At 41.5% G+C, this 17,680-nt stretch overlaps 1 protein-coding gene across 2 annotated transcripts in view; it reads right to left on the bottom strand.

Annotated features, from left to right (window-relative positions):
- DGKB (diacylglycerol kinase beta) overlaps nucleotides 1–17,680 on the bottom strand; it is a 223,250-nt gene that overhangs the window by 32,049 nt on the left and 173,521 nt on the right. For both annotated transcript variants that reach the window (XM_033165554.1, XM_033165555.1), the window contains one exon: nucleotides 14,143–14,338. In XM_033165554.1, the coding sequence (XP_033021445.1) occupies nucleotides 14,143–14,338 (196 nt within the window). The remainder of the gene's footprint in view (nucleotides 1–14,142; nucleotides 14,339–17,680) is intronic.

Raw genomic sequence — 17,680 nt, 5'->3', positions numbered from 1 at the left:
TCACTGATGCACTACTTGTTCAGCATTTTCTGGATTGCAAACATGGAATTGGGGATTTCAAAGTGTTTGTCACCGAAAAGATCGATTTGCATACATTTTAATTGGACACCAATGGACAATTGTTGCAGTGCAAGGCTTTCAGCAAGTGCAGCTTACCCCCAATGGTTGGAATCATTAGCTGAAACCAATCTGCTTTTTATAAGCATTTTCTGTTACCTGCACCTTCTCTGTGATTTGGTTTTTCCCCCATAACTACAGCAAGGCTGGGAAACCCAAGGCCTTCCAGATGTTATTGGATGACAACTTCCAACTTCCTTAACCAATGACCACACTGGCTGGTGCTGGTGGGATCTGGGAGCCCAACATCAACTAGATGGCCACAAGTTCCCCCACATCTGAGCCAAGGATTATTACGCTTGCTGTGAGTGAAACTCATACATGTTACAGGCACTTCAGCTTTTAAGGATTGTGAAAAATCTCTTTCTCTTCCTTTTGCAGCTGGAGCAGTTACATTTTATAGAATGTACTGTTTTGGTTTTAATATGCCGATTCAATAAACAATCCACCATACATACTCAATGTTATTTGGAAGAAAGTAGGAGGGGAAATAGAGCCACATCATTGAGCCTGCATTTGTCACAATGCCTCTGACAGTTCCAGTCTACACTGGGACCCACAATTTCCAGTTCTTAGCTCACACACTTAGCCATTATGCTATAGTGCCAGCTGTTCCAAAGATAACATTTCCTACATTTATGGAAAGGGTAGTAAGCTGTAATGTAAGAACATAAGAAGTCTGCTGGATCAGGTCAGTGGCCATTCTATTCTGGTACCCTGCTCTCTGTGTCCAACTACACATGCAAGGGAAGCATGCAAGCAGGATCCGACTGCAACAGTACTCTTCTCTCTCGTGCTTTCCAGCAATCAGAAGCACACTGCCCAAAACAGTGGAGCTGGGAGCTGGTAACCTTATCCTCCATGGATTTGTCTAATCCTCTGTCAAAGCAATCCAAGATGGTGGCAACTCCTACTTTTTGTGAATTTGTAGTTCTGACAATGTGCTGTGCAAAGAAGTACTTTCTTTTGCCTGTCCTAAATCTTCGAACGTTCACCTTCACTGGATGGCCCTAAGTTCCAGTGTTGTTATTGTGCTCCTTGCTCGACTTTTCTCCAAACAACTCCATTATCCTAGAATAGGGACTCCGCTAGATAGGTGAAGAAAAAGCGTTTTCAGTGGTACCTTGGTTTAAGAACAGCTTAGTTTATAAACAACTTGTATTAAGAATGCTGCAAACCCAGAAGTAGGTGTTTTGGTTTATGAACTTTGCCTTGGAATAAGAACATGTTCCGATTCCTGTTGAGTGTGTTCCGTTTGTAAATTGAGTCCCCCGCTGCTAGGGAAAAGCACGCTTTGGTTTAAGAACGGACTTCCGGAATGGATTAAGTTCGTAAACCAAGGTACCACTGTATATGCATTATAACAGTGTGACACCAGATGGTGCTGTGGAGTTCTGTTGTTGCCAACCCGATTTCTCATACAAAATTTACAACGTGTTTAACTGAAGCCTTTCTATGATGTGTCTGCAACCGGACCAGTACTCTCCCCTCAATAATGCAGGCAATTAAATCCAACCACCAGCTGGTTCAAGCCTGCAAATTTGGTTTCTACACAATGCTCCCGAAGTTTCCCCCAGAAATGTAATTGTGCAGAGTGTATTTTGTAAGACCTGGGATATCTGCAGTTGCAGGTGCGAGTCCTTGAAAGCATTTTCTATGGTTGTGGTTGCACATTTTTTCTCCAGTTAACAGAGTCATGAGGGTCTCTCCTAAAATGCCATAGCGCTGTGTGTGTGTGTGTACACAGACAGAGAGAGCGAGAGAGAGCTGGCTTCACACAAGGCATTCTCTGCACGAATGCTCCCTTGGGAACATTGCAAGGAGATAAAATTGTCCTTACAAGTTGGCCCTGCATGCCCCAATCAAAGGAAAGGAAAGAAGGAAAGCCCAGAAAAAGAAGAGGAAACATGCTATGTACTATTTTACTAGCAGCAGATGCACTATGAAACTAGATAGGGAGATAAAATGAACTGAACTGGGTATCGAATTATTGTAATTTGTATATTTAAACACACATCTACATTAAAAAAAAAACCAACTATAGGGCCAATCTAGATTGCTTTGTTCATATTTGTGTGGCATGCAGCTATCTTAATTCAGCCAGTCAAATTATCAGCCTGAAAGCTAACATAACATTTCTTCACTGTTCCAGCTCACTGTTCACTCTTTCTTGCAAAGCCAGCTTTCAAATCATCCATCATAGGATTCATTGAGCAATACAGATGTGAATTTTGGGCAGAATAAATCAGCCAAAACAAAAAGCAACACAGTGCAAAGAAACAGAACGGTACTTGTCACTTTATTCTGTCAACAGCCTTGAATTCCACACTGTAAATAGGGTGGTGAGACTTAACGCCATTCAGAATCTCAGCTGCTAGCAAGCATCACCAAATATACTGCATGCCCAGAAAATGAGAAGAGAGCCTTCAAAGCTTAATTTCCCTTAGAAGTCTATATCATATGCTATCCCAAGTCGCAAATGCTCCCTTCTTACCAATATCTTACACAAAAGAATATAGTTGTAATACACACTGATGGTAGTTATTATTGAATTGTGCTATATATAACATAGCTGGGGGGCACCATTCAGATGATTATAGCAAGAAAGAAATCTTTTTCTGTCCCTGATTTCAAAATCAACATAAGGAGAGGGTAACACGATGGCATGTGCTGTCTCCACCTCTGAGTGTGTGTATATATGTTACATGCACAGGGTGGGAAAATCATAAAACGTCTTTAAACCACAATACATCGTTACAACACTTCAAACTATTTTAGATTAGGCTGTTACTTTCCAAAACATCACATGCCATTTCAAAGCAACCGTTATTCCTATTGATGCCTCAACTTTGAAACTTCAATTTTTTTTAAAAAAAAACCCAAATGAAAACACTAAGCTTCGCCGGGAAGGGAGGGGGAAGATTACAAAATTAATAATTTAGGTTTGGAGTGTCTGAATTCTAGTCTTTTAAAAGCTGCCTGCCAACAGATGGTTGGCATTTAGAGAGCACACACAGGCTGGCTGCAGTCCTAGGCACACTTAGGCTACTTGCAAGAAAGCCCCCAAGAACTCAGGGACTCTTGCTTCCAAGCAGATATGCACAGGGTTGTGCTTAGTAATTTGTAAACTATATTATTAGCATTTCTTTTTAAGTGCACCTTTTCACTTACAGATTGAATCTGGATTTTCCCAGGTGAATCGTGATTTTATGCTCTTAGCCACTGCCTCTTGCTTTCAGCTTTTAAATTTAAAATTGCTACAGTGGCTACATAATTCAATAATTGTCCTATTGGAAATGAAGCAGGTATTCTGACTGTGATTTCAGGTTTTCCTGTTTGCTTTGGCAGCTGCTTAAGTGTAGAGTACAAAAACTAATCACAATATATTGGAAAATTTAACGTTGTGTGCATATACATTTCAGTTACATATACATAAATATATATATATGGCAATCGCTATTAATAAAAAGCGTGTTTGAAATTTATGCAAGTGCCCTGTTAATTTCTGTAATGTTGCCATCTATGTGCAGGCAACATCATACTTTGTTATTATGCCATTTCAATTTTAGCGAGGTCTCACTAGCCAAACGCTGGCACCTACCACTTGTAAGGTTATGATTAAACCTCACTTCAAGTCTGTAAAATGTAAAGATACTAGCTTTCATTAAGTGCTGTCATAAATCTTTCTACTCCGGCCTTACTAGATTTAATGTTTAATCTTCTCCTGTGCTGCAGAGGCATTACCCAGGAGTGCATCTAACTCTCGTTTAAAAGGATGTGGGCAGCCATAGAGCCAGGTGTGGGGAAGATGTAACCTTAGTCCGTCGTAAAAAAAGGCTGATGAATTAACAACACAACAACTCTCCATCTCAAGAAATCAGCAAAAATGCCCACCCAACAAAGCCCAAAGGATGCGAGTTTCTGTAAGTCAGAGGTGGGTAATATGTAGCCCTCCAGATATCGTTGGACACCAACTCCCATGAGCTCCAGCCAGCAAGGTCAATGTTTTTTGGGATGATGGGAGCTGCAGTCCAATGAAATCTGAAGCACCATAAGTCCTACATCTCTGCGTTGGCCTAACATTATCTTTGACATAAGAACTTCCATGAAAACAACGCACTTACTTTTCTCAAAAGATATTATGGAAGGGCTAGTGGGTTAGTTTACCTTCTCCCTATGCCTGTTTAGAATATCCAAAGCCGAGCCTGTGAATTTGCTCCTATGTGAACAATGTCATAACGGAGGTGCCTAATGGAAGAGGAAGTCCAACTCACTTCCTCTCCTGCGTGATTCAAAGCATAGAAGACTTTGTGGATGCGTGCTGATATATGGAGACCCCCTCAAACTTGCCCTCTTAATTTTGTAAACCTTTCGCAGAAAACTTCACATGCTAGAAACCTGCCTCATTACAAAGAAGCTGGAAATTCCATTCTCCCATGAAATGCAGTGTAAAAATATCAGGTTAGCTAGTGCAGATTTAATGGAGGTCTTCCTCCATTATAGCGGTGGTTTCAGTAGAAACGAATTCATATGCTTTGCTCCAGGAACCAGGCATCCCATCCATGGAGGAAAATGCTGACACAATTAATGAATGCAGGTTGTAGGCTTCTTTCTCTTCCTCCCATCAGCTGGCAACTAGGTTTTTTTTTTGTTTTTAGGGATTGCCTGCACAAGGAAGTCCCCCCCCCCAGTTGATGTGATGCCTTCACTTTTCCCACCAGAAAGATTTCAGCAGGTGTCGGCTGTGCGCGGGAGTTCCTCTTTGCACAGTGGATGCCTGTAAAATGCAGGTTTCTGTTTATCCACCCCATCAACTCATTGGCAAAATGGGGAAAAAATGCTTTGCCAGGGCTATGCTTGGGGCTTCTCAAAGCATTGTGCACAACGCTGGCAAGTGGCTTGCGCTGTGGTTCCCAAGCGCCTGACAGGCTTGGATCCAGAGTAGCTCATCTGCAAGTGAAAGGGCTCCTCCTCTTTGTGGAAGGAAACAGGATGTTGTGGAGCCTGTCACTCACACAAGTGAGGGACTTCTGATGTAGATTGTAAAAGGGTCAGGGGAAATGAGTGAAAATTACCTCCTTGCTTCTCAGAGCGGAAAGTTCTATGGTTGAAGCTCCACTCACAGGATCTCTGGCTCTGACCCACTGTTTATATCCAATGTTTTTGTGAGGTAAATAGCCTCTAATAAAATACTTCCATTTTGTTGTTGTTATTTTTTTTAAAAAAAATCTCTTTAATTGACAGATTCAGAACATCTGTTTTGTTCTTTGATTTGTGTTGCCATGTTTGTTAGCCACCACTCTGAAAATTTTCCAGGTATAAATTATTTGCAATTGTAAGCAGATTCCCCCCCCCCCAAATACCGGGAGTTGGAGGAGGAGTAATTAACAACATATGATTACAGGTGCTTCCTTTGCAGGGAAAATAATCCATATTGTTATTGTAATTTAGCATAGTGATTTTAAACAGCCCTATGTGCTATGAAAACATTTCAGTAACTGATAAAAATTCAGTCTGAGGTGGAAAAATTGGATTCATTCAAGAGCAGGATAATTCTGAGGCTCTTCTGTATTAGGCATCTTTCAAGATGGTGAATAATTGTAATAAAAAAAGATTACATTAAAATAATTGACTTTAGTATGATAAGGTGTTTGAATTTGGGTTTGGTTAAGAGTCACACTTATATCTTGTAATGCCAAATAGATGGTTTCTCCTGCTGACCTTTATATGAGGAGGCAGGAAAATCTGTCATCGCTATTCAATTTGTTTAACTGCAGACACATGTTCCCTAGAGACGCCTGACACTGTATTATCCATTTAACCCTGCCCTGGACACATGGATCTTCAGATTAAAAATTTTTCCAAAATACAAACGAGATATTCCTGTGTATTCTTCATTGGATGTTGTGGAAAATAACCTGCTTCAGAACGAAAGCTTATTCTTTATCCCTTGAATATAGAAATGTCTAATTCCTTAAGCTATTTTGCAAAGGGGTTCTATTCAATGTAACACACTTCACTTATAGATGGTGCGTGTTAAAAGCAAGATTTAAATAACATCCTGTAGCTGACACAATTCTCCTTCAGTTGGAGATACTTGGGTTTATGATTATCTGCCCCTTCTGCAGGACCATTTGTCCCCCACAAAAGGGGGGGGATTTGTCAATTTTCAGTGGACAAATGAACCCTAAGAATGTTCATCTTACATTTAAAAGGAGGCTGAGCGGTACCTTTTTAAAAAACAAAAACGAACATACAAAGGCCTCGCTGCTCCTTCAAGTTGTGACCTCCTGTCCTCTTGCGACAGAGTGCCTCTGGAACTAGTAATACATAATGATGTCACCTCATCTTTAGAGACAAAACCAACCACTGCCCCATAAAATTCACCTGTCTCCACCAAAAACTGAAATGACGTCTCTAAGATGGCTGGCTATCCCTCACCGAGAGGGACACAGGTTCCTCACCTCTGCTGGCTGCTGATTGATCTGTTTTCCTCCACTTCCCCTTTCTTCCCAATATCATCGCCACACATGCTTACATGTTATCATCTGATCCAGACACCCTTCCCTTGCCATCCAATCTGTGTACGCAAATCTAGTGTGCAGATGGATTGTAGTTTCTGTATTTTAAATTATATCCACCATCTAGTTCAATCCAATGGATTATTTAGGCCAGGGGTCAGCAAACTTTTTCAGCACAGGGCTGGTCCACTGTCCTTCAGACCTTGGGGGTGGGGGGCCGGACTATATTTTTTGGGGGGGGAATTGAACAAATTCCTATGCCCCAGAAATAACCCAGAGATGCATTTTAAATAAAAGGACACATTCTACTCATGTAAAAACACGCTGATTCCTGGACTGTCCACGGGCTGGATTTAGAAGGTGATTGGGCTTGATTTGGCCCCCGGGCCGTAGTTTGCCTACCCATGATTTAGGCACTGACATTTTTTTTAGAGAAGGAAGAATGACCTAGGGTTTAGGAGACGAGCTTGGGATGTGGGTGACCCACCTGACTTGCTCTTTTCCCCTCTACTGCTTTTTAAATTGTGGTGTCCCTTCTGACACTGTAAAGCATTGCCAGCAAACTCCTGGGTTGTTTACATGAGCATATTGTAAACAGGCTGCACTGGAAAGAGCAAGCTGCCTTACAAATTAATGGCATTGTGAGGTGCTGCCTGCTGGGGTGAAAATAAATTGTAAGAAAATATAGGGAGACAGGTAATGGGCACTAGCTCTGCGGCACAACACTTTTCAAATAGCTGGTGTTGACTGTGTGCCAATAGATATGGCAATAACTGTCAACAGGATTTACAGTACTTTCACATTTACACAGCGAGAGTGGAGAGGCTGAGAGAGTTCTATAGTTTTATTTAAAGTTGAGTGCCAACTGTTTCTGTACCAGCTATTTCCAAGTAACTGGGTCACAAACACGCTGGCTGTCATTCATGTGTGTTGCTAAAGCACTTTTTTTTTTTTTTAGTCCTTGGTTATCACAAGCCCTTGAAGCATGTTTTTAGAATCTTTGCGGCATTGTCAAGGCATATGTTTGCTGAACAGAATTCCAGCAAGGGGATATCTCGCCATCTGTCATGAATCCCACCAACTCTGGTTGCCCTAATTGAACTCTGGGTGGTGCGCTAAAGAGAGCTGCTTCATTTGCAATAGGGACGGGCAACCGGCGGGAATCGCCCACCAGGCCCAGGGAGCAAAGCCAATGAGGAGCGATTCTGGGAGTTGTTGGCATCCGTCTGTCTTGAGAGACAATGGAGTGCGCCTCCGGGGGTGAAGTCAAATCATTGCATTAGCAGAACCAAAGTGACCTTCCACGGTGTGCAAGCTTGGGCAGTGTGCATGGAGTTTCCGGGGTGCTGAGATGACAAGACCGCCCCCCTTCGGCCTCACTGATGTGGTCCAAAGGAAACCAGAGCAATACATTTGGCACCAGCTTGGCTGCAGGAGTTGCCGGAAGGAGGTGTATAAGGCCCCATCCAACCATCCATTTTTGTGTAGGGTTTACTCCTTAGCCTTTTCTTCTCCTGAACATATCCCACAAGGCAGCGGGGGGGGGGGGGGGGGTTAGGACTAGAGTTTTCCTTCTCCTAGATGCGCTACCTTCCTAGGTGGACAAGCTTCATCTGCCCCTCACATCCATCTGGGAGCTGTAGCTCAATGACATCTGGAGATTTACATCTCTCTGTTGCTGTTTAGTGAATGGTGATTGGTAGCCTAGGCAAATCGCTTTGAACAGCTGTGGATATCTGAGGAATCAGAAGACTGATGTAACAATTATCTGAGCCACTGCAGGCAAGGGCCCTATTTATCATTTCAATTCTTGACCCAGAGAAGATTATCTACCTGCTTCATTGATAGTAAAGCAGGGGTGCCAACTTGAATAAAATAGGGGGGGCAGGTAAGCCGTGCCCCATTGATTACATGACACAGGGCACGCACACCATTTGAATGGCAATACCCTTCTACTTTGGGGGGGTATATTTTATGGTGAGCCAAAGCTCCCTTGGCCCCTAGAAGCTGGCTCCTATGGTAAAGCATTTTCTAAATGCTGGTAGTGGCATCTGGATAAAATCAATGACAGCCAATGGTTAATAAGCCAATATCATTAACCAGTGTGTCTGCCTTAAAAACTCCCTGGAGTTTCAAAAGCACCTGCAACAATGTGTGCCTGGAAGTTGCTGTTTAGGAAACAAAGACACCCCCCTCACACACACAATTACATCTGAATATCTGTCAGGTGCTTTCTGTATTCTAATCCTTCAAATCCAACAAGGTTATGATTTTCAGTTTCCATGCCATATCAATGAAGGGTCTTGTATATTGGTTAGGGGATATAAATTAACAGGTCTGATAAGTAATACAGTACATGAGTTATATTTTCTTCTATAACAAACCTATCCATATTTGTTGAAAACCTGAAAGTACCTTTGCACAAATATTTATGATATTTCTAACCAAAGTTTTCCCAACACTGGTTTAAATTGCTTTGGTTTCATGTTTTTGTTTGTTAGAGGTATGGATGGCACTCTTGTTCCCAAATAAAGGGATATAAAGAGCTATGTGAAATCTGTTTTTAATTCTTCTAAGCTGAACCTCAGAATAGCATATCTTTTCAAAACCCCACATTTCTCAAATGCTTCTTTAGAGTAGTGCTCTCAGCTCTGGCCTTGGTTCATAGCTGAGCAGGTAAAAACCTTTCACTTAGCAAACTGGCACATGGGAAAGGAAGATCTCTCCTCTGGAAAATGAATTGATTCTGCTAAAACAAAAGATAATAGGAAAGGTTTCCTTTAAAAAAAGAAGGAACTATTTGCAACAACTTGAAAGGAAGGGTGACACTGTGGCCACTGAATTCAGAAGCGCTGAATCCAGAAACTAGATTCCTTTAATAGCACATACATCAGATCTCTTTCAGCTTAGGCCACATGTTTGATTTCTGTCGGGACACGGGTGCCTTTTAAACATATGTTCCATCATTATAGGAATGTGACTGAACTATCCAGTTTATGGCAAGTTTTGATAATGTGAGCTGCTAGATAATTGACAAAAATGTTGCTAGATAATTGAAAAAGAAAGAACCCATTTAACTAGCATGAACAGCATGGAGAATGACATTGTTATACAGCTGTCAAAAAAAAAAAAAGGTGAATGATGTAAAATGCTGGAACTTGCTTTTGTTAGACCGATAAGGAATCAAACAAGTTTATGCTCTTGTCCTTCATATATATATATTAAAAAACTTCATGTATTGTCATGAAGACTACAACAAACTGGTAAATGCTACATGCATTCTGCTGTTGATTTGCATTAGGGTCACAGTGGAAAATGTTGAGCTGTAAACCTCAAAATCTATGGTGTAAAAAGGTAATTCACCAATGTATTAACAGTATTTTTGCTGTTATTGAACTTACTTGTTTTAACTAGGTTATCAAGCTTTTATTGGCTAAATCTGTAGGTCACTGGACAAAAGTCTTTGGTAGGTTAATTGATAGGGGTCAAATTTAAGCAGCAAATCTGAGGGTTGAAGGCACATGCTTACCAGTATTTTTGAGGTCATTTTGGTTCTGATGTGTTGCTCTAAAAGGGAATTTAAATAAAAGGTACTGAGGATGGTCTTTCCCTTTAAGAATGAGAACTTTTGTATATTAAAAATTTGTTAATTAACACTTCTCTCAATACTGTACATAAAAATGCACTGGTATTGAGCTGCAAATTATTGATAATAAATAGTATTAATTTGAGGGTTGATTATTCTAGCTTTTAATACATAAAGACACCTTTGAACATCTTACATTCGTTCTTCAAACCCTCTTGTACTGTCACTCTTGAGCATATGGTTCATCACAAAAGCCAATAGTTTATGGTTTTTAATAATTTCAGCAATATGGAGTAATGCACTCTTGTATGGAGAGTTAAATTATAAATATTTTTCCCCTACAGCTGACTTGGGACTGTGGTGCCAGCCTGGACAGGCTCTGCCAGGGGACCAGGAGCCCAAGATTAGTGCCAGTGGCAGCAGCAGCGGGGAGCTCAAGTAGTGATGGGTAAGAGATTCCCACACCACTGTTGTTGGACACCTCTGTAAGAAAGGGGCAGTTAGCTGGGCCAGAGTAGCTGAAGAAGCAGCTGGCCAGTTGGCAGAGCTGACTGAGTTGGAGTTGGAGGGTTGGACTCATACAGGGCAACCAAAGTAGCTTCCATGCGCAAACTGGGCCTAAACCTTGATTGAAATGGGATCTAGAAAACTGGCTTCATCCAAGAGAGCTTGGATGTGGCCTGCAACCATTTGCTCAATAACCTTGCCCAAGAAGGACAGTAATTCTTTAGTTTTCTGAATCCATTGAGGGTTTCTTAAGGAGTGGTCTCACTCCACACCTACTAATAATAATGTCCATTGTGCTAGGATATATAGAAGCTTGTAGTATCCCTTCACAACCACGTTTCTCAATATCAAGTGTATTGCACTGGCAATATTTGAAGGTCACTAAATATTCAAAATAAAAGTTACATGAAGATCCGCATCCTTATTAGCATTCAGACTCTTGCCCAAAGCTATGAGCATGGTTCACGTTCATGTGAATTATAATGCTTTCTCTCTCTTGCGCACACACAAACACACACACACACACAGTTTGTTTTTTAAATTGCTGGTGAGAACTGGCTGTTAGATGGGTGAAATTTCTAAATCACTTTTTAAAAGCACATCAGAAAAAATCTTCTGCTGCTTGCTGAATTTGTTTTGGCATGCAGAGACTTTAATGCACCTGCAGAGAGAATGTTCTCCGTAATGGATGACATCTGGTTTGAAGACAAAAGTGGAATGTCAGTAGTTATAGTAAAGGGTATGACAGTGGTTAGAGCCAATCTAGCTGGCAACTGCTGTGAAGTCTCTGAACAATTGTTTGGAAACATGCAGCTTCTTTAGGAAACTGAATAATGCTTACAAACCGCAAAGGCCACACAGATCCTGGGCCATCATTCCCCATCCTGGTGTTCTCTAGCTTATGGGGATTGCACCAGGTTGGCGTAGGCTCTACCAGACATTTGAGTTCATCACTTTCCAGTAGCATGCGCACGAGCATATTAAAATTAATCTTTAAAATAATTTAATGTGCAGGGGTATGTGCCTGGGAGTAAGAGGTGTCTTGCTAGCTTTAGGCATTCTCACATGTTATGTGAAAATGAAACTCCCCACTTTGGACCAGAGCTCGCATTTTAAAAAGGAGAACGGGTAGGAAAAGAACAGAGGTTCAAACCAAAGACAGGAAAACCCTGTTCCTTTTGGAATTTGCTGCTCATCACAATTGCTTTGGTTGCACTGGGAGAGGGGAAAAGATTGCGTGACTTCCTCCATTTGTTGCAACTGTTATACAGTTTAAGGCTCTGGGATAGATGGGGTTTCCAAAACCCAGGTCACATTTGAGAGAGCTTGGGCTAAGCGTTCTGTGAAATTCAGTCTGCCCTACTTGTTTCCCCCTCAAGATTTGCAAATACACTCTGATGTACCTTTGTGTTTTTTAAGCTGCACAAAGGGCAATTTTACCCAGCGTAACTTTCCCCACCATAGTGCTGCAGAAATAATATATATATAAAAGTTATGCCTGGCACACTTTTCTCTTTATGGTATAGAAAGCCCCTCAGGCTGGCGCTAAGTATGTTGTGTCAAACAAGGGGAGGGAAGAGAGGGCATTCTCAGGGGAAAGGAAGTGGGAGGCAGGGGTGATGTGTGCCTTACACTTTTCCTCTGCAGCCATTCCCCCAGCTCCTTTCTCTCACTGGGAAACCTTGCCTAGCTGAGAGGAACAGCAGTCAAAGGGCTTGCAGAGGGAAAGTGGTGGTGAGAGTAGAGTTAAACCCCTCAACCCTGGCCACTATCTCTCCACCACAAATATCTGCTCCTTCTATTCTCCTTAACAGCAGCTCATACACTCCACTGCATTTAGGCCCTGGGTGAAGGTTTCTATGGCCCCATTCTCCTCATGGCCCCTCCTTGCTTCCGTTATGTGCTATCGCCTGTTTTCCCTGCTTGCCCACACAGCTCATTCAGTCCTTAGAATCTGGTGGACTTCAGAACCTGCATGTAGGGGTGGATGAATCTGTCAATCTCAGTTTTCCCTCCAATTTCTTATCCTTCAGCTTGCATATTATTTGCTCACAACATATGAATTTCCTACACACTTTCCCTAATACAGTGGTACCTCTGGTTAAGAACTTAATTTGTTCTGGAGGTCCATTCTTAACCTGAAACTGTTCTTATCCTGAGGTACCACTTTAGCTAATGGGGCCTCCCGCTGCCGCCGTGCCATTTCTGTCCTCATCCTGAAGCAAAGTTCTTAACCCGAGGTACTATTTCTGGGTTAGCGGAGTCTGTAACCTGAAGCGTCTGTAGCCCGAGGTACCACTGTACTTGCTTTCTTGCACACTATTTTTGATTGGAGAACATTGCAAAATTCAGAGAAGTGCAGATTTGAAGTACAGCTATGTTTCGGCTTGCATATTGGTTGAGGAAGTGTAAATTTAGGAAGATTCTCAATATAGAAGATTTCAGAAGAGTTTGGATTTGATATCCCGCTTTATCACTACCCGAAGGACTCTCAAAGTGGCTAACATTCTCCTTTCCCTTCCTCCTCCACAACAAACACTCTGTGAGGTGAGTGGGGCTGAGATACTTCAAAGAAGTGTGACTAGCCCAAGGTCACCCAGCAGCTGCATGTGGAGGAGCGGGGACGTGAACCCGGTTCACCCGATTACAAGCTTACTGCTCTTAACCACTACACCACACTGGCTCTCACACCACACTGGCTCTCCAAACCAAACAGATTTATCCCCTGCCCCTACCTGCATGGCATTCTAACCCTTGCCAAATTGTAACAAATATTTGGTTGGTTTTGGATTACTGTACATGAAGTGCTGCAAAATAAGGCTCCACTTCCTTTGACATGTGGGTACCTGTAGACATAATGGAACCCTAATTTACAGATGAATTACCAAGTCCTATTAAGAAAACTAAAATATTAGAAAAAATAGAACTTGAGGAAAACTCCTGGAAGTGCTCTCAAATCTGTGGCTTTGTCAGGCCTAACAATTAAAAACACCTGACAGGATATTCATTCAGTATAAAGAAATAATGGAACAGATATTAACAAGCAAGCTTATATTTGTGTCTCAACCCAGCATTAACAGACATTAGCACAAGACTAATGCAAAACTAGGGGTGCACAAACATATTAAAATAACTTTATATATATAGGCTAGGAAAAGACATTAATCTGAAAACAGAAATCCTTTTCTGAAGCTGTCAAGAAATCACCAAATCTGAGCCCAGACAGGAAGCATACTGTTTAGATAGCTGGAAGATCTAAACTTTTCACCTGACCTAGTTAGAATTATTCTATAAATCCTCACCTTTAGGATTTGCTGCCAGATACTCTCTCATACATTGAACAGTCATCAACTATTTGTAAAAATATACATAAAATCTTGAAGTTTTATTTATTTCTACTTGAACTCTCACCTTGGCATGCAAACTTCAGTTCCTTAGCATCTGTAACAGTGGTTCTTTTATCTGACCTGTTCTTTTCAAATAGACGATGGCTTCGCCTTTTCCTGGTCTCACCCCAAAGATTTGATCCTCCATGCATGCTTGGGATGTTCAAAATGGCAATCCCTTCCAGGGAAAAATTGTTTAAGTCTATCTGAAATCCATCACACTTGTCAGGAAAAGAAGGAGAGAGAAATAAAGGGAGAAATCAGTGATGTCAGAATTAACCTGCTACATGAGCTCACTTCCATACATGCTCATTTTCTATGTTTTAGTTTCTAACACAATACAAGTAAGCATAGAGGCCAGTGTCAGGACCATAGCTGTCAACTTTTCCCTTTTCTTGCGAGGAATCCTATTTGGAATAAGGGAATTTCCCTTTTAAAAAGGGAAAAGTTGACAGCTATGGTCAGGACCCCACCGCTAACATTTTCCCCACACCCCAGCCCTGAACTGTAAGGCATCTGTGAAATGGAAAATGAAACAATGTGATAGCAAAAAAACTAATGCCCTCAAATCTAGTCCCCAATAGTCACCAGTTTTGAAGGCACTTGTGATGACATCACAGAGCTTAGTGGGCAAATACTGATATTTGTTCAAGCTATCTTCACAATCAACAACAATGGGCCCTCTAGCTCTCTCTGTCAAAGGTTTCATTTACCTGTGGCACTAAAAAGAAAAGGTCAGGAGTTCTACCTTCTGTATTATTTGATGTACTGTTGGAGGGAAAAAACCAATATAGAACTAGGTTCTCACTTAAAGGGGAGGTTTTCACTTAAATGGTTTGCTACATCATCAGTCTTCAAACTTGCTTCTTGGTTGCTTCAACCAAGTTTAAGCTGTTTTAATACATTACTTTTCTGTATTGTTTACTTAGACCATTTTAACCATCCATCTCTCTTGTAGGAGGCTTGCACTGGTATGATTATAGAAAGTTTACAATGGTATGGTTAAAATCAGTCCAAACTACAGCCAAAGCCATTTACATAATGCCTCATCATATGGAAATATTTTGCTCATATTTTGTTTTAGGAACAGCTACCTGCTCAATCTGGTTCTTTCAGATAGTGAAAAAATAAAATCTCCTTTGTGAAAGTGGCCCAAGTAGAAGTAGAACTGCAACAGCTAGCCCCTTGAGTCAAGTTACGATTCCTTTCAGGTTTCTAATGCTTTTTGGATTCCACTTTGATCTACTGTGACATCTCACACCTCATTAGTAAAGTATTATTATGTTGCTTTTTTCCATAATATGGCTCTAATTCTGACATCACCTTAATTCATAATAAGTGTTGAAAGCTATATTCACCTAGTAATCTAAGGTAAGAAGCATGACAACACTCCACAGAAGTGTCTTTGTGACAGGTACATAACTCCCAATTTGTCTCCCAATTATTTTTATTATTTTTATGGTTTATTATTAAGTAATGACCTATGGAGGGTAGTGCAGGGTGGCTCTCTGTTGACAGAGGACTAGAAGGAAGAAATGGATGGCAGATGAGAAGTTGCACATTGATGGGAAATAGTAATGGCGCCTAATTGTGTCATAGGCCCTCAAATGTCACCACAGCACATCTAATGATGGAAGTTTAAGTGTGGAGCTACACCTGTTCGTGGTGTGAGCAGCCTGTGCAGAGGAGAAATGAAGAAGGTAAGGTGAGGAACAAAGGGTCTTGCCACCATTAGGAACCATCTTTGAGCAACAAGCAAGGAGGAGGAAAGTGGGAAAGGGTGGAGAATGAATAATCAGCTGACAGTTGGGCTAGGGGAGAAAACTGGTTTCATTTGCATTTCCATAAGAGACTACATCATACACACTTCTTGAAGCAATATTCAAACAACAACAAAAACAGCTCTCTTTCCAAATTGGCACATCTTCAAATTTTGTGATACGGTTCTCTGACTAAACAATGTGTACAAAAGAGTTATATATGTTAGGGGAAAACTGCATATATTAGTAAAAAAAAAGTTGTATTATATTATTATGGGACATTTCTGGTAAAACCTGCAGATTAGTTAAAATTGCATATAAAATGTATTTTGTTCAGAAAATCCACACTAAAATGCTGATGAATTATGATGAAGTGTGTTGAAAGCCACCTTTTGGGGCAAGGGTAATACTGTACAGAGTTATATTGTACCATATGGTTACCAAGTTGATATTTAACCACAGTAGGGTATTGGATTGTTATAATACATTAATTCCGTCCCCACGTGCAACCTGGACATCAAACAGTAATGTAGAAAGAAGAACTGTCCTTCCAGGTACATGTATTAATATTTCCCAAGTCCTTTAATTCACCATTTGAACCACGACCATTATTTGTTGCTAAATTACAGCGTCAATCTATCATTCATCTCACTGCCAAAAAGGGTGAGATACTAAATGATTGCTCATGTGTACTATCATCAATGATGATTTGGATCTAATTTTGAAATCATCTAAATAAAAGGCTTATCCAGTCTCTTGGGCTTTTGTTTTCTTTTATTTTTAGCTTTCTGTTGCTGAGATAGTAACTTGATTTTGTACTTTGCTGTTGTCCTTTTTAATTTGTCATGGTTTTAACTGTATTAGCAACAAAAGGAATAAGTCCTACTGGAAAATGCAGCAGAGGGTTCTCTGTTATTCCTTGGCTAGCCTAGTCCTATTCTATCCCACATGAATGAACTCTTATATGGATCATACAAAATGGAGGCAATGGGACCTCACCTACCAGACATGTCTACCTCCAGGCCAACATGACCTGTCCAATGGGAAGGTTCATGGAATCCAGGTAAATTGACTGGAATTAGTTCACTTTACCCCTATGAAAATGTTGTGCTTAATGCACAGTGTCCAATGAGCTCAGAGCAGTGTGCCCAATAGGTTGTGCTGGTGCAAATAATGTTCCAAATGGGGCAAGCTCATCTGCAGCTAGTCACTGTTGCCCTCAGTTCCCTTCCCAAGATTCACTTTGAAAAAAATAATTAAAAACCACTGAAATCTCACCTTACAGTGGCGTAGCAAGGGAGAGATGATGGGGGCAGGGCGCCCCGGGTTCCAGGGCAGGGGGGTGACACTCGGCGGCCCCTCCTGCCACTCCCCGCCGCCCGCCCCCCCAATCCATGCTGCTTTTCGGATGGCTGGAGCAGCCCCGCAAGCCACCACTTGCTCAGCAGCTCGCTTGGTCGCCGCAGTGCCGGCCCGGACGAACTGAGCATGTGCGGCATTTCCACGCATGTGCAGTCCGTCCGATGTGCGTTGTGACGCCAACGCCCCCACCCCAGGGGGGTGCCTCCCCACGGCATTTGCCACCCCAAGCAGCAAAGAGGCTTCCTAAGCCCCTGTCACCTTATCCTATCTTGCTTTTTCCTAACCTGTCCCTTCTATATTGTATATATATATTTCCTTTCTTATCTGCCCATTCTAGATTTCAGGCTCTCTGAAACGTAGCCATTTGTATATGTTTCTGTGTGTTGCCGTGCACAATGTTTGAAAGAGGGAGGAAGAAAGAGGACTCAGAGCCATTAGGTT

This window comes from Lacerta agilis, chromosome 12 (genome assembly GCF_009819535.1).
Source record: "Lacerta agilis isolate rLacAgi1 chromosome 12, rLacAgi1.pri, whole genome shotgun sequence".
NCBI classification, from domain to species: domain Eukaryota; kingdom Metazoa; phylum Chordata; class Lepidosauria; order Squamata; family Lacertidae; genus Lacerta; species Lacerta agilis.
This window is presented reverse-complemented; position numbering and strand designations above follow the sequence as displayed.